This window comes from Brassica napus, chromosome A10 (genome assembly GCF_020379485.1).
Source record: "Brassica napus cultivar Da-Ae chromosome A10, Da-Ae, whole genome shotgun sequence".
Classification (NCBI taxonomy): domain Eukaryota; kingdom Viridiplantae; phylum Streptophyta; class Magnoliopsida; order Brassicales; family Brassicaceae; genus Brassica; species Brassica napus.
The window spans coordinates 3,617,426-3,637,947 of record NC_063443.1 but is presented as its reverse complement, the minus strand read 5'-3'; the positions used below and the strand labels follow the sequence as shown (position 1 = coordinate 3,637,947).

The following is a 20,522-nucleotide window of genomic DNA, read 5'->3' as shown; positions in this document are numbered from 1 at the left end:
GGATGCTGACCCACAAGAGTGTAATACACGAGTTTCAGTCCAAAGTCATACCTCTTGGCATAGAACTGATCACACATGTTGTAATCTCCCAGTGTTCTCTGTCGAACCGCTCTAACTTTATCAGCAACCACTATTTTATAAGGAATCACATTCCCAACATCATCAAGCCTCTGCCCAACTGCATTATATGCAAGACTCTCTTGGTCTCCTAAGACTCCTTTTTTCATCAGCCACTACCATAATTTGATCAACCATGTTTGCTCGTTCCAGTAAGGTGTCGATCAATGTTGTTGGGGTGTCGATCGACACTTGGTTTTAAGTGGTATTGATCGCTACTTCATTGGTGTTGATGGTCGATAGACACTAGTCACTTGCATGCATTGTTTATATTTTCCAACGCAAACAACTCTTGGATTGATAGACCCAAAAGCTTTGTATCCTTGTTGTTCCTGTTACTGCAATGCATGCACCTGAAAAACAAGAAAAGATAACAAATAACTAAAGAACATAGTATAATTCTTATATCTAGTCTAATGGTTATCATAGTCCCCCGAGAAAGGCACCAACTTTTGATATGCTCAAATTTATTCAGATTAATCTAGGCAGTAATGATTGTAATACAATAAACAAAAAAATATATAAAATTGAGTTGTAAACTTATGGAAGAACAACACTAAATCCATGGAATTCAAACATGAAATCAGACTTGGAGTCAAACAAATATCATGGTTTACGAAGAACAGTCTAGACTTAAATCATTGTAATCAAGTCAATCAGCTTTTGCTACAAAACTATCTATGTCTAATTCTTAAAATTTCAAATTTCTTTGTGAATTCAATCAGTTCAAACAAACATTAAAGTCAAGTTTGATATTTTCACTGAATCCCTAAATCAAATCTCTAGCTCATCCAATATTAATTCAGGTAATCAATAAGACTCTCATGTCTACTAATTATGCTATGATATGGAATATCAGGGTTGTCAATCCAAATCTAGCATTAAGACCAATCAAGATGAAGAATAAAAGATAAACCCTAAATATTCATTATATAAATTTATCAAACCCTAGATAACCTTAACTCTAACAATGAATCGACTCAGACATGGAAGCAACAATACAAATCATAGTCTAAATAAACTGCGAAATAATAATCAATAGGATTCCAATTGATCGCTGAAGGAGTTATGATCTTCTCTCCAAAACTAAAATAAAGCTTAGCCTAGACAATGGCTTAGAATATATAATATAGAGAGAGGTAAAACATGTTGTGAGCTTCTTTGTAAATACTGAGAACTTTTAGGCCTTTTGCAATTCTTGAAAATTTGATAAATCACGTCGGCTTCTCTTGAAAGAGTGGATGTCGACCGACACCCTCCATGCTGTCAATCAACACCAGGTATAAATCACTACTCCAAGATGATCTTTTCAGATGCACATCTCTTGATCATCCAAACTGCTGTAGAATCTCCAAACTGCTCCTAAATGTTTTTATACTTGTAAGACTATAAAAATGACTCCAAACATATAATATATACTCTAAAACTGGACTTATATCATGGTAAAAACTCATAAAAACCATGATATATCAATATCTCATTCGAGGAAGGATCAATAAAGAAGAGGACATCCCTTGAGTCCTCCTAAGGAGAGTACCCATTAAGATAAATCAGATGTTACATAACACCCTTTAAATACAATAATTTTAATGTACTTAAGAACAGTAAAAATTCAGCAGCATTTTTGGTTCAAGTTTTTTTTTTTCAAATTAGTTTCAACTTTTCATATTATCTTATGTGGATAGCCGATTTAGACATGCCAAACAAGCAAAACAAAAACTTCAAATATTCATCTTCAAACCATACAACTTTGTATCAGGTAGTTGTAGGATGGGATGGTCTTATATGATTCTATCTCTCCTTTTTAAGGATTTATTTTTTTAATTTATTCACAGTTTTATATGTCATATAATGCTGCTTATGCCCGCCCCCGAGGATCACCAAGCAGTTGTATCTATTTCCGAGGCGGTCAGTCCCATCCCGCTGAGGATGAAAGATATATCCCTCTCTCGATGATCAGCTCTGACTTTAGCTATTTCTATCTTAATGTTGTTTAGATGCTCAGCTCGGTGTTGTCTTCTTCGATTATCTGCTGCAGCCATTTGTACATTCATATTTTCATAGAGTCCCAAGTTGATATACTCTATGTTTCCTGTGATATCATAAATTTTGTTCAGTAAAGCCTATTGCACCATCGCATATTTTGAATTTGTGAAGTCTGTTTACTATGTCTCTATATTTCAGTAGTGTTTCCACATCCAAAACTTTGATACCTTGGCTTTTTCAGCCAATCTTTCTGTTTTGAGAAGTGATTTCCAAAACACTATGTTTGTTATTGATAGACTATGGATTTGACCCATTTTCATCCATGGTTTATAGGTTTTTTTACTAATAATTATTATATTATAGAGTCTATTTATTATATTTATAAGATCAAGAGTGGTTTGGAGATAAGTGATGATTTTGGAGCATTTTTGAGATATTTGAAGCAAGCACCCGAGATGACCATCGAGCTCGACCATCGGTCGATATTGAAGATGAATAATCGATCGATGTTCATATTTTGACATTGATCGACAGCGAAGCGCGCAGAAAGCCCGTTTGGTCACAGCCGACTTGAAGCCCAGGTCTTCACCAATTTACAAGATTACCCCTGACGAGTTTTAACCTAATTATATAAGCTTTTCCACCATGTTAGAGGCAAAAGTGTGCTTTCTTGTTTTATTATTTTCACAGCATGATTTTCTAAGATTTTGATACATTAGAGAGACGATCCAAAGTTATAATTTGTGATTGGAACTCCATTAATATCTATTTACTATTCTAATGAAGTTTTCTTACCTAACTGTTGTTATGAATTGCTTAGTCATGTCTGAGTAGTTCCATTGCTAGATTTTAGGGTTTAAATAGGTTAGGAGGAATTAGCCCCAACTATAGATTGCTGAGTTGTGGTAATTGTTATTAAGATTGTTCATTAATGCATGTCTCTAGATTAGCTACCTAGAACTTGCTTTAGGATTGATAGATAAAAGCGAGAGCTTTATTTTCATCCTGAAAACATTCTAACTGAACTAAGTTTCTTGCTATGAGTAAGGCGAGAGCTGATCTATTGAGCTTAGTAAGCTATCATTCAACCCGCGCATAAAGCTTAACTAGAAGTACGTCGATCAATATCATTATTGAATAATCGATCGACGGAGCGAAAGGTGAATTGATCGATATCCTTATAGGATCATCTCTCGACACTTTCTAATTGATCGACATACGATAGTTGAGATCATTAGATCTAGTTAATAGATAAGTCCAAACATGCGAAAGCTGATAGATTTGTTGACTAAGTAGTTGAGCTTTACATTATCATGAATGCAACTCATTAAGAATCTGTAAGATTATAATTCCAAGTTTCCTGAATAAAAACCCTAAGTCTACCTATTTCCTTTGAAGCACCAATACCTTAACCAATCAATTGAGCAAACACTTGCTTGATAAAAACTGCAATTTACATTTAAACCATAAAACATCATGCTTAACAAATCATATTAGATTTCTTAGACTCTCTAACTCCTTGTAAATTCGATCCCTTAGTACTACAACTTGACCTGTTATTTGAGAGACAATAAATCACTCCTTAGAGTAATTTGAATGGTATCAGTTATTTTCATTTTTCTGTTTCAATATTTGTAAATCCATTGCTAGATATTTATAATATTTCTAAACAATAAACAATTTAAGGGGTATAGTTAAATGACTATAAAATTGTAAGAGAAATTACCTAGAATAGCTCACATTTTCTTGTGTAATGACTAGTATAACTTGCAAAAAGAAAGAAAGAAAAAATGCAACCAAAAGTCTAAAATACCCCATAGATAAATGAACTAAAAATAAATTATTTTAAAAATAAACATTTCATTTTAAACATTAGAAAGTCTAAAATTATTTTTAATTGTAGTTTTTTTTTGCTGTCAAAAAATAAAAGAAAAGCTAACAATTAAAATAAAAAACCATTCCCGGTCAAAGACAAAAAAAAAAAAAAAACACTCCCACGAAATCCCTTTCCCGTAAGCCATGAACCTTAAATCTTTATATTCCTAAACTCTCGATTTTCCTTCGTTTTGACATGATTTTTCCTTGATTCTATCTTGTTCGCACCTCTACCACTAAAACCTAGCTTCAATTCACACAGAGGAAGTGAATTAGAAACCCAGAAAATCCGACTAACCATAAATCCCCTTTCTGAAATTCTCAGTTAAGTTGAATGTGAAGGCCTTAATCACTTAATCTTTTTGATTTCGTTAGTCTTACAACCTCATCTCCGGTTCAATCAGTTTCTACAACTGTCATTTCATGTCGCATATTTTAAACGGCATATTTATTAATCTTTTATGGCAATTTTGTAAATAATTTTTTTTGTGATGTGGCAAGAAAATAATAATGGTTTTTTTTGTAAATAAGTTTTTTGTTAACAAAAAAAATGATATCACGAGAATGAAAAAAACAGTCTAGTATTAATTAAAAATTATAAGTTAATCTAGTAATAAAAACATGATTTAGAATTATTTGAGTAATCTTACCAAATTTTAAAGCAAAATGTAAAAAGGGTTGGGAGGAATCAACTAATTTATAAAAAGAAACAAGGTCGTGATTGTTTCATTGCTAAATTTTGGTCGTTTTATTACTTTTCTTTGCAAATCCCGTATATATTATTAATTTATCTTATTCATTTTGGTACCTACCACCGTCTCCCTTCTCTATATTTAAACTCATACCCGAACACAGAGAGAGAGAGAGAGAGAGAGAGAGAGAGAGAGAGCAATTAAGGCAACACTTCTCGCAAATCAAAAATGGGAAAGGATAAGACTTTGCCGTTGCTTGATCCTCGTGAGCCACCGGAACTCACTGAAACCAAACCGGCGTCGAAAGTATGGGCCAAAGAGTTCCGCCAAGAGTCGAAGCGGCTCTGGGAGCTAGCCGGACCGGCCATCTTCACAGCCATAAGTCAATACTCTCTCGGTGCACTCACTCAGACTTTCTCCGGCCGCATCGGTGAACTAGAGCTCGCCGCCGTCTCCGTGGAGAATTCCGTTATATCCGGTCTCGCCTTCGGTGTCATGGTGCGTCATCTTTCACACGTGTCTATTTTTGAATTATATGTTGTGTTCCAATAAAGGCCACGCAATGAAAAACCATTATTCTTAGGGATTTTATTTAATGTTCGTTAGATACAAAGTAGATATCCCCCGTACATTTTAATATTATATAATCAGTCACATGATTCTGCATGAAAATAAATGTCAGTTTGTCGACTAAAGAAAGTTAGTTCGGCCAAATTAGCCGTTGATGCCGAACTAAATTAGTCGCAAAAAGGAACATTTAAAGTGATTTGGCCAAGTAATAGTGGGAGTAAGTTAATCCAAATCTAACATTAAAAGAAATTAGTCACAACCAGGTTCATTGAGAACATTGTTGATCAACTCAAAAGAAAGGATTCTTACGTGCAATAATTACAAAATAGAGTTGATCAAAAAAAAAAAAAAAAAAATTACAAAATAGATCTCCTCATAGGCTCATACATTGCAATTACACACGAGTTTTGCACGGTTAATTGAGAAGATCATCAACTAGTACTAGAGAAGAATTGTTTTTTTTTTAATGAAGAACTGTTAACCGACACAGTATACTATTAATAATTTTTATATTCCATAAAAGTATAACCGGAACAGGGCAGGAATGAAAAATCCAGATTTACTCCATTTCATTTTTTTGTTAATTTATGAAATAATACTTTTTTACCCAAAAAATGATACTTATCAAGAACAAGAATTTCCCTGAATAAATTACTTGTTCCTATTTGGTTTCCAAATTGAATAAAACGGAATTTGATGGGGAAAGAACAAAAAAGTAGAAGGGATTTGAAAAAAAAAGTTTAGGTAGTGTAACATGTTTCAAATGCATTTTATTTTGTGTTATTGAACATTTTGTTTTAAAAGTCCAAACATAATTGAAATGGAAACTTCAGCTACGCCTTATTTAAGAGTGACAGAGTGTAGGACACGTTAGTCAGTAATTTTTCCCTCGTCCACTACTAGCCACGTTTCACTCCTCGTTTCCACTTGTTATTTGGTTTATTGACTTTATACATAAACTTCCAATATTGCAGCAGCCTGTCACCAAAATATAATAATTTTATATCTTTCGATATCATTTAGTAAATTCTTCATTTCATATAATATCACTTAAACTTCTATCTCAATACTTTTAGTTATTTCTTCTATTATATTAGCATTATAAAAAAAAAAGATGATATCGAGTGTAAAACACAGCAATGACTTATATACAATTTGGAGGTTGCTAAGAGCATCTACAACGTAAAACTTCATTTTTTTCTATAAAATAGAGTAAAATTGCTCCAACCCTATTCCATGATGAACAAACAAAAACTAGATTACTCCATTCATGGAGTAAATTTCATTATAGTGTGAGATATGAAGTTGGGTTGGAACATTCCTTATTCTATATTCACTTTTACTCTATTTTATAGGAAAAAAATAGAGGAGAGATGAAGATGCCCTGAACATTAGAGATGTGTGTTTTCATTTCTCAAATTAAAATAAATCCAAAACAAATTTGACTGTTTCTTACAATCTTTACCATGCATGTATAATACTATTTGCGAATTTAACACTGTGTTCCAGATCCAAAATAAAATAAGATATATCAATGCAGAATTCTAAAGGTGTAAAAATGTAACTTCTTTTTTTTAATCTAACTTTTGTGCTATATGTGGCTCTAAAAGTAACCTTGACGAATCCTGAAAAACTGTACCTTAATTTGTTTTCCTATCCTAAAGTCAAAATAACTAGAGAGGGCATGTTTTATAGGTTTGGGTCTATATCAGGTTTAACGTAGGCTAGAATACAATCTTTAAAATAACTACTAATTGTGATTCATTTTAAATTCTAGAAATAATTATAACATTCTAGAACTTTAGCACATAAACCAAGTTAAACTACCTGTTATAACTTATAAACCAGTAGCAATGACATCATAGTTGACCAAAAATGCAAGAGCTGAAACAGTTTGAGAAAGCTAGCGAATCGCATGGGATCTTTATTCTAGGTTCCGATAGATATTTCATAGTCTCATAGTAATTTTCCTATGAATATATCTAAAAGATGAAGGAATACTTGCAAAGAACATAGGAAAATTATATTGTGGTGATGGAAAATGTCTGTAGTTGGGAATGGGAAGTGCATTGGAGACGTTGTGCGGACAAGCATATGGAGCCGGGCAGCTTAGGATGCTCGGAATATATATGCAACGTTCTTGGGTCATTCTTTTTACCACTGCTTTATGTTTACTTCCCGTCTACATTTGGGCTCCTCCCATTCTTTCCTTCTTCGGCGAGGCTCCTCACATCTCTAAAGCCGCAGGTATCGTCCTACTACACCTTTTTTGCCCAAGAAAGTCTTATGTCACGTTCAAAAATATGCATGCTAACGTTTCCAATTTTAAATTTTGCAGGGAAATTTGCACTGTGGATGATTCCACAGTTATTTGCATATTCAGCCAACTTCCCAATACAGAAATTCTTACAGTCTCAGGGGAAAGTGCTTGTGATGGCTTGGATCTCCGGGGTGGTTCTGATTATCCACGCAGTCTTTAGCTGGCTATTCATCATTCACTTTAAGTGGGGGCTTGTAGGTGCAGCCATCACCCTCAATACCTCATGGTGGCTTGTTGTTATCGGTCAGCTTTTGTATATCTTAATCACCAAATCAGACGGTGCGTGGAGTGGATTTTCTTGGCTTGCGTTTCGTGACCTCTATGGATTTGTCAAACTATCTTTAGCTTCTGCTGTCATGCTCTGGTACCAACTTTTCTTACATTCCATTTTTTTTTTAAATTATGCAAGTCACGATTTCGATTAGTATGACCGGTTTGTTGTTTGTATTCTGCAGTTTGGAGTTTTGGTACTTGATGGTTCTGGTCGTTGTCACGGGTCTTCTTCCTAATCCATTGATACCAGTCGATGCCATTTCCATTTGGTAAACCGATTTGTGATGGTGTCTGTTTATTTTTTTCTAGTGAAAATATGTTTTGAAATGTTTTGGTCTTTCACAGCATGAACATAGAAGGTTGGACAGCAATGATTTCAATCGGGTTTAACGCTGCTATAAGGTAAGATTACTAACATTTTTTTGTTACATTTTATAATCACATAAGAAAAGATAATTAAAACTCTTATTGGTGTTATCAGTGTGAGGGTTTCGAATGAGCTGGGTGCGGGAAACGCATATCTAGCAAAATTCGCAGTCATAGTTGTCTCCATAACATCAACCCTTATCGGGGTTGTGTGTATGATTGTTGTCTTAGCCACAAAAGATAGCTTCCCTCATCTTTTCACTTCTAGCGAAGCTGTGGCAGCGGAAACCACGAGAATAGCTGTCTTGTTGGCCTTCACTGTCCTTTTGAACAGCCTCCAGCCTGTCTTGTCAGGTAGGTACCTCATAATGAGTGGTGGCAATATAACTAAATAAGAAAATCAAAACCCAATATTAGGATCAGGAAACAATGAGTCGTGGTTACTTTTGGGACATGTGTTTTTAGGTGTTGCTGTTGGAGCTGGGTGGCAGAGTCTAGTGGCATACGTGAACCTTGCGTGTTATTACATTATTGGACTTCCTGCTGGTCTTGTTCTGGGATTCACATTAAACCTCGGAGTTCAGGTTAGTCTAACCGATTTTTAAGCAGTTCGTATTTGCATTGTTCTTTTCCATTTTGGTGCTAATTCATTTGTCAAATTGTAGGGAATATGGGGAGGTATGGTAGCTGGAATCTGCTTACAGACACTTATATTGATTGGAATAATCTACTACACTAATTGGAACAAAGAGGTATCTTATCTGGTCTCTATATCCTCTTTATGTTCCACCTTTGTGTTGTGGTTTGATCATTTCATTAACTTTGAATTCTGTAGGCTGAGCAAGCCGAGAGTCGGGTTCAGAGATGGGGAGGAACGGCGCGAGAGTGAAAAACTCTAGTAGGACGACTATCATTTGTTTTGGATTCTTTTTCATTGTTTACCAAATTGTTATTCCGAGGACAATATCTTTGACTTTTGTTGGATAATATCTGCTCACCATCCTAGATATTCAAATTTGTCTTTATTGTTTAGATGAAAATTTAATCTCTTAAAAGCATCCCAAAAAATCCTCTATAATTTCAAATATGAAGTTTTTTGCTCACCAAAAAAAACTCTATATTTGAAGTTTCACTTTTCAAAACTTCAAATTTGAAATTTCATATTTTTATTTGTATTTTGATCTCTCTACTATTACACATCACATTTATAATTCATATAAATATTTTCTTGTTTATTATTTTAATCTTTATAAAAATTATATCTCATAAATATTTTAAGTTTTGTTTACAAAATTAAAGTTTACACATAAAATTAAATAAAATTTTAAAAGAAGATTTAAAATATTTAAAACTAGATTTAGATAACAAAAATATACATAAATAACTTAACAAAAAAAGTTTTAAAAAATTACATGAAGACATAATATTACACAAATTTAAATATTACTACAACACTAATAGTCAGGTAAGTTTGATCCGGAACCTTCAAAATTTCAAATATTGTCCAATTTGTTTTTGTGTAATTGAAGATGATTGTTGTTGTTGATAATGTCTTTTCGTACAATTCTTTCTTGTTCATATTGAATATATTCAGGAGTATTAATATCATCGATAAAAGTTATTCTACTAGCAATATTTTATGTTTCTCTTTTACTTTTTTGTTCTGATATAATGTATTTACAAGTATTAATAGCTCCCGATTTGAACAATTTTGTTATCTCTAATCTACAGATTAAAAATGAGGAGAGTTATTTTTACTTCGAAATGCATTAGTAGATCATATATGCATTACGAAAATCACTTTATGAAATAATATGGTATTTTGCTTGAAGTTTAATATTAATTAAGTTATTGTGTTTAAAATATTATTTTTTAATATAATATTATTAGTTAATATTGTTGTAATATATTTATATATGTGCTAGTTATTTACAAAAGTTTTATGAATTCAAATTAGTTATGACAAATATAAGGACCATATTATAAAATACAAATAGTTTTGAAGTTAAGTTTGAAGTTTTGCTTTTGGAGAAAAACACTTTTAAACTTCAAATATAAAATTTTGGAAACTTCAAAATAGAGTTTATTTTTGGAGATGCTCAAAGAAAATTAAAAAAACATAAAGCCAGGATCGGGATATTTTGAATAATATATATATATCAATAAGAAAATATTATTTTCGAAGTGGAGGAACCTTGGTTGGACACAGGGCCGGTTCAAAGTATTAATTGATTCTTGGGCAAAAAAAATTTTTTTAGTTTTTTCTACACGTATCTATTGACAAATTAAAAATTTTGAGCCCCCATCTCTAATTAATTTTAAAAAATTTAGATTTTTTTTAATATCATTTTTGCTAAAAAACGTTTAGACTCCAAAGCTCACGCTCCTTTGCCCTAAGCCGGCCCTGGTTAGATTGAACATAAATTTTCTTTGTCTCCTATATATTATTTTGTTCCAATAAACTATTGATTTTTTTTAATACGAAACTTTTTCTCCAGTCCATGTTTATTAGTAAATAGTAGATTAACATTACATGATTAAATATGCATATAGTATTTAATTTATTAATACAACACATAAAGTACGCGTTTGGAGCATGTATCGGTGATTCTGGCGAACTCTCCGGAGATTTCGACCCATTATTTCCAACCATTCTTATTATCCTCATGTCGTCGATTATTTTTATCACCTCTTTCAAATGCTGGTTCGATGCTTCTTCTCATTAACCCAAAAACCAATCGTCACTAGTTTCATTCTTTTGTATCTTTTGATTATTCAATTTGATATGTATATGTCTTTTCTTATGAAATTGATAGTTTATGAGATATGAGGATATGTTTGGGAAGTAAGAAGCCCTTTTGACATCTCTTCTTCATCTTCAAAGAACTATGTGGTTGGTGTATAATTCAGAAAAAATGTTTTGCAAGAAGAGCTTGGTTAAACCAACCAAAATCCCGAAAACCTAAACCACCATCATCTTTCAACCGTTTTCCTTCTTTTGTCGGTGATTCCATCACGTTCAGTCACCATCCTCATCTTCATATGTCAGAATTCTTTTATATTCCCATGGATTCACAATGACTTCCCGATATAACTTCGTTAAATAAAAAAAAAGCTGAATGCAACATAATTCATTGTAATTCAACATCAAGAACACTATTAGTTTAAATAAATTAGTTAGGATTGCTTACCAAATTTGCTCCAGCTTTAAGAACATAAAATAACTGAAACATAGAATTTATATTAAGAAGATAGACTGCTGACATAACGTTGGAATACAAATTCTAACTTGTCTAGAACATAATATACATGTAAAATCTAGCTGTTTTATCTACAAATAAATGATAAAGTAAAAGATAGAACAAAATTTTACATTTTCTAGATTTTTCTACAATTAAGTAAAAACCCTACAATATACATTGTGTGTTAAAAATAACAAAACTTTTTAGTTAGAATAGAGCCATACATATTTTATATTTAGATATATTATTGAGAAGATTTTACAATACAAATTTTTATTTTTAAAGTAGAAGATAAGTTAGAACATATATTTCTCTTTGTAAAAAGGGTTATAATATATATTCTAGAAAATATAGATCAACATATCTATTTTTTTAACTCAATTTTTGTATAGCAAAACATGTAAAAGAAATTGTGATTGTATTAGTGTATTTTCAAATTTTCTGGTTTATATATATATAATAATAATAATTTGTTTTGTTATTTTGAGAGTAATCATGTCCAAAACTGACCAATTAATACAAAAGTATAAAGAGACAAATACAATCTCATTTTGGTCTATTTTTCCAATTTCCCAAAAAAATAAAAGCATAGTTAAAATTTGAAAGAATTAGTAAAATAGGACATATTAAACTTTAAATTGTCCTAATATGACTTTACACTTTTAGGCCATATTAGACATGTATTATCCTTTTGTAATGAAAAAAAATAGTTTTATAATATTTAAAATTTCAAAAATATGAAAACTATTAGAAATACAGGTATTAATATTTAGATATTTTTTACAATAATATAATATTGAAATATTATTTTATTTTATTTCATACATTGACTTAAAATACTGGTTTTGATTGTCTAAATAGTAAAGAAAATGAACAATTGTTTTTTACTATGATCTAATAAGGGTAAAATGTGTAATCAGCAGTTTCTTATATTTTTAACTCTTTCTATAATTCGTTTGTCTAGATCTTAGCCAAAATTCGGCAGTTTACCTTTGGATTAAATTTATCTTACTAAAATTGAAGTACAAAACATAACTTACCTATTTTAAAACAATTTATTGCAACTTTTAGTTTCCATTTTTCACTCATCCTAAATATTTTATTTAGTTATTATTATCATATATTTTGACAATGTTTATTTAGATGTTAATCATATTATAATTCGGAAGATTTGATTGTATTATCTTCAAGATATGACAATAATTCAAAAAGTTAACAAAGAGTTTTGTTATTTGTTAACAGTTCAAAATAGTTAACAAAGAGTTTTTTTTATTGGTTAACAGATTGGTTAAAACATGTTTATCTTAATAGTTAATCACCAGAAAACAAAAAGTTAGATAAATTTCTTCTTGTGTAACTAAGAACAATGCATACATGATTAAAATACTTTCCTACTCAAAGTGAAGTTCAATTGTTCTGAACTTGGTCTGAGATCCATGCATATAATGATAAGAATTTTGGGTGATAAATTTGACGGTTCAAAAAATGTTAAAATAAAATTAGTCAATATAAACTATAAATTATTGTGTTTATAAATGTCATATTAAACCATTACTAAACATAGGTAAATGTCAAAAATATATATTACCAATTATAAGAAACAAATATTTGTTCATTAGAAAAAATTTAAAAACATTTGTGCGCTCAAGATATAATTTTCATTAACGACAAAGACCACTTTTAATCTTTTTTTTCTAGTATCATGAATTAAAGAATAAAGAAAAAGTTACAAGAACAAAAAATATTTTTAGTGGAATTGGTTATTCTAAGTTATCTCTATAATATTGAGAAGTCAGTTTACTAGGCGTTGCATTCACATTCATTCTCAGGATGGTTAGTTAAAGAGGTACATTTAATTAATTAAAAATATTACATCTTATTATCATTATTAAATTTGATTTTCCTTTTTAATAATTAATTTATATTAATTAGAAATTTTCTTTTATCAAATTAAAAATATAAGAAACATGAATCATCGATAAATTTAAAAAACAAAAAAAAATATATATTTATATATAATGTGATTTTATAAAAGTTAACAAAAATAATCTTGATAATAATAAAATAATATTTCCTTTAAAACTTAATCTCAAGAAACAAAAGAAAAGTATTTTCAAAGTATAAACATATTTTCTTTGTATATATATATTTCTTAAATAGTTACAGAAAATAATTTAAATAACATAAACCAAGATATCTCTACTTGAATAATAATAATTCATAATTAGTATTATTGAGATGTTGTATTCATTTTGTATAATCTTTAGTTGACTAAAATTATTTTATAATTAAACAAAACTAAAAGAAAATATCTATAAAAATACTGTACTTATAAAACATGAATTATCAAAAACAAATCACAAAAAATTGTATTTATTTTAAAATGTTATCTAATATTCTTACTAAAATGATTTTACTATAAGCATATTTTGATCCAATAATAAAAAAAATATTTTTAAATAGCATAATTATAGATATTTTAATGAACTTAAAATATTATATTTACTATTAAAAACTATTTTTACGTAATATTTAGTTTGATTTCTAATTTTCTTTATTTATATTTATACAATCCAATATACCCACAATTGGATTAATAGAGATAAAGGTGTTGAAAAAGTGGCAGTGGAATATTTTGAAGAATTATTTACTACTACTTCTGCATCCGGAGAAGGCTCGAAGACTGGATGTGATGACCGCTTTTTTCTTTCAACATTTTTGGCATTTAATTAAAGAAGACTTGGTGGAAATGGTGAATAATTTTCTGGTTTCAGGATTAATGGATTCAAGGTTAAATATTATTAATATCTGTGTAATACCAAAAATGGAGAGGCCTACAAAGATGACAAAACTACAACCAATAAGCCTATGCAATGTACGATACAAGATAATCTCGAAGGTTTTGTGTCAACGTTTGAAAACATGCCTCCCCTCCTTCATGTCGGAAACTCAATCGGCATTTGTGGCAAGAAGATTGATATCATATAATATTCTTATTGCCCATGAAATATTTCATGGCTGGCAAACGAGTACTGCATGCCAAGGAAAGTATATGGCAATCAAAACAGACATTGATATCACTCAAATTACCCTAAGGAGTAATTTTTACTCTCTAAAATAAGATAATCAGTTGTAGTACTTAGGTATCGAATCCACAGAGAGCATGGACACACAATAAACTATAGATATTAAGATTTAGCTAGGTAATCAATACTAAAGCAGTAAATTATATGAAAGCAAGGTGAACAAGGCAATTGTTCGATTGTTGAGTTTGTAAACAATAAGGAGAAATAGCTAAACCTAGAGATTTATCAATCAAGATATTCAAAACTACAATTCAAGGATGCTAATGGTTTATAGATTCAATTCTAGAACTTGATTTTAATAAGTAAGTAATCCATCTCTCACATGCAATTACTAATCAAATGTCTAAGTCTTTGTTCCAGCTTTCGCATGTGAACAAGGAGCGAGCGTCGATCGATGCTATGACCTGAGCGTCGATCGATGCTTCCTCAGATAAGCATTAACGACCTAATCAATTATGTTTAACTAGATTCCTAGATCAACTATCATATGCGCCTAGGTATCTAATCAAGTAGAGTTCGGGTTCTGTTAATTGACTACACTTTTGTGCATCTCAATTGTCCTATGATTCAAGGTTCAACCAATCAGTCACACTATCGTGTTTTCTAACTACTCCATATCCTAATATTACAAATCACCATGGTGTAGAGATCTATAGATATTCTAGCAATCCTAATTGATTATCAGTTTGACATTTAGCTCATGAAATCCCTAAACCTAACAAGATAATTATTGATAGGTCATGGATTTTACCCACTTTTAGCCATGGTTTATATGCGTTTTAATAACTAATTATTATGTTTTAGAGTCTATTTAGTATATTTATAGGATCAGGAGTGAATTAGAAGAAAATGATGATTTTGGAGCATTTTGGAGATAATTGGAAAAAGCATCCGAGCTAACCGTCGAGCAAGACCAATGGTCGACATACAGAGACAATAATCTATCAATGCACATCCTATGACATCGATCGACAGCGAAGCGCGCAGAAGCCCGTTTGGTTCCAGCCGACTTAGAGCCCAAGACTTCACCAATTTACAAGATTATCCCTGACGAGTTTTAACCTAATATTTATAGCTTGCCAACATGTTAGAAGCAAAGTGTGCTTTCTTGTTTTCTTATCTTCACAACAAATGTTTTCTAGGATTTTAATAGAGTTGGAGAGAAGATCCAAAGAGATTTGTGATTGGAACTCCATCAATATCTATCTATTTATCAATGCAGTTTTTATCCCTAATTGATGTTATGAATTGCTTGCTATGCCCTGTGTAGTTCTATTGTTAGGTTTAAGGTTTAAATAGGTTATGAGGGATTAGCCACAACTATAGATTGCTAAGTTGTGATATTCATCATTGGTATTGTCATTAATGCATGTTTCTAGTTTAGCTAGCTAGAACTTTCCCTAGGAACTGTAGACTCAAGTCATAACTTGCATCTCACCCTGAATCCATCCTAATTGAGCTAGGATTTCTAAAGTAAGGTGAAAGTTGATCTAGCAAGCCTAGTGAGCATAATTCAACCCACGCATAAAGCTTGACTAAGAACACGTTGATCGATATTCTTATAAAATAATCGATCGATGGTACAACAAGTGTATCGAACGATATTTCTCTATAATCATCGATCAACACTTATACCTGGTCAATAGACAAACCTAGAAAGTAAACACCAATCGGTTTGTTTATAAGTGTTTAAGCTCTTTAATATCATGCATACAACTTGTTAGGCATCTGTAGTATTATAATCCTGATTACCTGAATAGAAATCCTAAGTCTAGCTATTTCATCTAAAGCACCAAAAACCCAATCAAATCAATCGAGCAACTGCCTTGCTCACAAACCTGTTTTTTACATTTAATCATAATCAACCTAGCTTAATCAGTCTAATTAGATTTAATAGGTTTCCTATCTTTTCGTGGATTTGATCCCTAAGTACTACAACTGAACCTCTTATTTGAGAGAGTAATTCACTCCTCAGGGTAATTTGAGTGAGATCAAATTTGGCGTTGTTGCCGGGGAGCTTTGATCGCCTATAGATTTAGTCTAGGTTACTTTTTAAAACCACTTTATGACATAATTTTTTTCTTGTCTATTCAGGTGCATGTCCAGCAGTACTAGAAGCAACAAGGAAACTCAACTGGTATTCTCATCAGATCCTGCAAGTTTGGAACGTTCAATCCGCAAAAAAAAAGACGCTCTTCATCGATCGACATCACCACTAGTTCATCGATCGACACTCTCCAACCACCGTCGACCTAGAAACAAATCTCGTCGACCGACACTCACTCATCACCATCGACCGAAGCTACTCTTCTGTCGACTGATATCTTCCATCTGACGTCGATTGATATTTCAGTCCAAACATCGATCGATACTGAGTTGTGAGACATGGTTGCGACCTTAATTCTTGTGCGAGATGATAATGGATACATGCATGACCAGGAAGGTCATCTGCGTAATGCAGCAGGCCAGAGGATAGATGCTCATGGGGCTGTAATCCCTGAGCACAATGCTGATGCTACAGGAGCTGCTCAACCTGTAGATGAGGCTGCTCGACCCAGAACGTTGGCTGATTACAACAGTCCAGATCAGTTTTATGCCAACAGAACAGCAATTCGTCCTCCAGCTATCCAGAGAGGCGATTTTGAGTTGAAGTTGCAGCACTACACACTCGTGGGACAGATACCCTACTATGGGTTATCTCACGAGCATCCTCTAGATCATCTGGAGGGTTCGAGGATCTTATATCTGCTATCAAAGTCAATGGAGTCCTTGAGGACTACCTACTCTGCAAGCTCTTCAAGTACTCACTTGCTAGAGAGGCTTCGCATTGGCTTAAGCAGTTACCACCAGGATCTCTTACATCCTGGACCATGAACACATTCATACGTAACTTCTTTAATGAGGCGCGTGCTGAAGACTTGAGGAGCAAGATTGCTACATTCGTGTAGGAGCCTACAGAATCATTCAGAAGCTCCTGGATCAGATTCAAGTTTTACCAGAGAGATTGTCCATACCATGGATTCAATGAAGTACCGCTACTCAGTACTTTCTTCAGAGGCATCGCACTGCAGTATCAGATGGCTCTTGATGCTTCCAACGATGAGAACTTCAACACTAAGAATCCAGAAGAGACTGTGAAAGTTATTGAGAACTTCGCATCAAGCAATAGCACCAAGAACACTGATTTTGAGAGAAGGAGATTTGCAGCCATCCTTGGAAAGGACCAGATGGATGAGGTGAAAGCAAAGCTGGACAGTGTTCACAAGCTTCTAAGGAAGCAGGCTTGCTTAGTAGATGATGCATATGCTGTAGATACATAGGGTAGAGCAGAATTAGATGTGAACTTCATGAGTATAAATGGATTCTAGGATCCTGGAAACCAGAGTGGAAACAAAAACTTCTATGTCAATGGACAAATGAGTAATTTCAACCAGAGTTCACAGTACCAGAAGCCCTACAACAACAACTACAGCAGCAACATGAGTTATGGAAACTCATCTTACCAGAAGCCACCACCACTTACTTAGGAGAGCAAGATTGAAGAAATGCTTGATAGGGTTCTTGAAGGACAACATAGCATGACATTGGACTTCAATGGGAAGATTGATTTTGTTTACAACAACCTGAATACAAAGTTTGGGACTTTGAGCACTCATGTGAAGAAGCTACATATGCAAGTAGTTTAGACATGAGAAGTTGTTAAGAGGAAAGAAGCCTTAACAAGGGGGGGGAGGGGGTAGGAGATGATGTAATAAAGCATCACGTGAACGCCATCATAGATGATGATTTCTGGCAAGTGGTGAAGCATGAGAAGCTGCAAGAAGTAGATTTCGAAGTAGAGAGTTTGATTAGTTTTGGCGGATCACATTGGTGTCGATCGACATCAGATTTCGAACATCGATCGACGGACTTCAACCAACCGATCGACAGCCTCTCCAGAGCATCGATCGATGAAACCTACAGAGTCGACTGCATCGTGCAATGCCGTGAGGATCATGACTCACGAGGAGTTCGCAGCAAGACACCCAAATCCACCCATCCCTGTTTATGTCAACATCGATCGGCAAACAGAGCCAGCCATCGATCGACAACGAGAGACCACCATCGATCAACAAACTCCAGCACCCATCGATCGACGAGCACATCTCACATACCGAGTGGAGTTTCCAAAGATAGACATCGTCCGAATCAATGAACTCAGGTGACAACCCAAACCTCTAGCTAAACCACCAGAGACCACCAAGTACACATTCAGAGGATGCAGCAGAGCCAATGGAAGTTGATAAGGCTCCTATGGGGAGAACCTTGAGGAAAAGAAAGGAAACTTTTGCCAAGCATCTGAAGAGGGGAGCTAATAAGAAGGAGATGAAAAGTTTTCGAAAAAGAGTCCTCATGATTCGACTGGAGAAACCATTCTAGGAGGCCTACTTTACCCACAGATTGTGGATGTTCTTCAGAGAGACCAAGGAGACTGAAGAGGACATTAGGAGAATGTTCTATAAGGCCAGAGATGGGATGAAGAATATGATTACAGTGAAGAAGAAGAGTGATCCTGGGAAGTTTTGAATACCATGTTTGGTTAAGGGTATCGAGTTCCCACATGCATTGTGTGACACATGAGCATCCATCAGCATCTTACCTAGGGTTATGGCAGACCATCTAGGTTTAAAAGTGGAGCCTTCCAAGGAATCATTCACTTTTGTGGATTGTTCTCAGAGGAGCTTAGGAAGAATTGTCAAAGACCTTGAGGTGCAGATTGGTAATGCCCTAGTTCCATGTTTTGGATATCAAGCTCAACTGGAACTCTTCTTTGTTACTTGAAAGAGCCTTCTTGTCAACAGTAAGAGTAATATGCAACATGCAAACTAACAAGTTGTGCCTGATGCTCATAGATCCACATGTCCACTATGATCCAATTCCAGTCATAAAGCCACAGACGTCCTCCAGAAGAATCGATGATCCAGGACTCATAGCAGCATGTCACTGTGAAGCTGAGTACGAGATAGAATATTCCGCGTCAATCGAAACTCACATCCTCACATCGAACGACAGTGCTAAACATAAATCGAGTAACAATCACATATAAGAATCGATCGACAGTAGTCGAGACGATTCGAAGAATGACTACTACAATCCCACCCTGGCAGTAAACACTGCGGCACCTTCAGCCAGAGCTACTCTTCATACAGAGGAGTATGATGAGGATTATGAGGAGGAACGAACTAAAAAATATAGAGGAATTTGTACTGAGGACAATAGACTTCTCCACCATTCCTATCAGACAAGGAATGTTACGTCGATCGACAGAACCGTCCCAACATCGATCAACACTCATCATCACCAGAAAAACTGTAAACGATCATCGACTGACATTGCCTACTACACATCGATCCACGATGGGGTCGACCGTGCACAAGAAGGAAACTTCTCCATTGGCAGTTGGGCAGATGATTACTATCACGAGAGCTATGTAGTAGAAACAATGCACCAGGAGCATAAATCTCTTCATGCAATAACGCAACATTCCAGAGCACCAGCAAAGAGTTACAAACGAGTTCTATGGCACAGCTGGTGGAGTAGATGATCATTTCAAGCCAAAGTAGCGACAACATACTCGACCGTCGATCTACATTGACGTCCCAACATCGATCGACAAACGTCTAGAGTTTGGAAAAAGAGCCTATGACCGTGATGGAACTAGGACATTCCACTGGGAGGAGAAGGATGAGTATGGAGTCTACAGAGATGATCACGGACATGGTCGAGATGTAGATGGACACATCATCCGTGTATCCGAGGATGATATCATAAATCTTCTGGAAAGAGCTTCAATGGACTAGCACATCTACCTATGTCTGCCAGAATATGCTAGGTCATTCGCACATACCAAGCTAATACCAGAAATCTACACCAAGGATGAGATAAATGAGATGCTTTACGGAATCTTTGGAGCCCAAGGAAAGAATGAAGATGACTTCCAGATGAAGCTTGATGG

General features: G+C 33.7%; 1 protein-coding gene across 1 annotated transcript; it reads left to right on the top strand.

The window, feature by feature from the left end:
- The first annotated feature begins 4,695 nt into the window (after nt 1-4,695).
- LOC106365742 (protein DETOXIFICATION 33) lies at nt 4,696-9,231 on the top strand. Its single transcript, XM_013805219.3, has 9 exons — nt 4,696-5,168; nt 7,292-7,487; nt 7,579-7,924; nt 8,016-8,102; nt 8,179-8,235; nt 8,315-8,553; nt 8,665-8,783; nt 8,865-8,951; nt 9,035-9,231. The coding sequence occupies exons 1-9, from the start codon at nt 4,899-4,901 to the stop codon at nt 9,086-9,088; spliced, it is 1,455 nt and encodes a 484-aa protein (XP_013660673.2). The 5' UTR covers nt 4,696-4,898; the 3' UTR covers nt 9,089-9,231.
- Nucleotides 9,232-20,522: the final 11,291 nt, after the last annotated feature.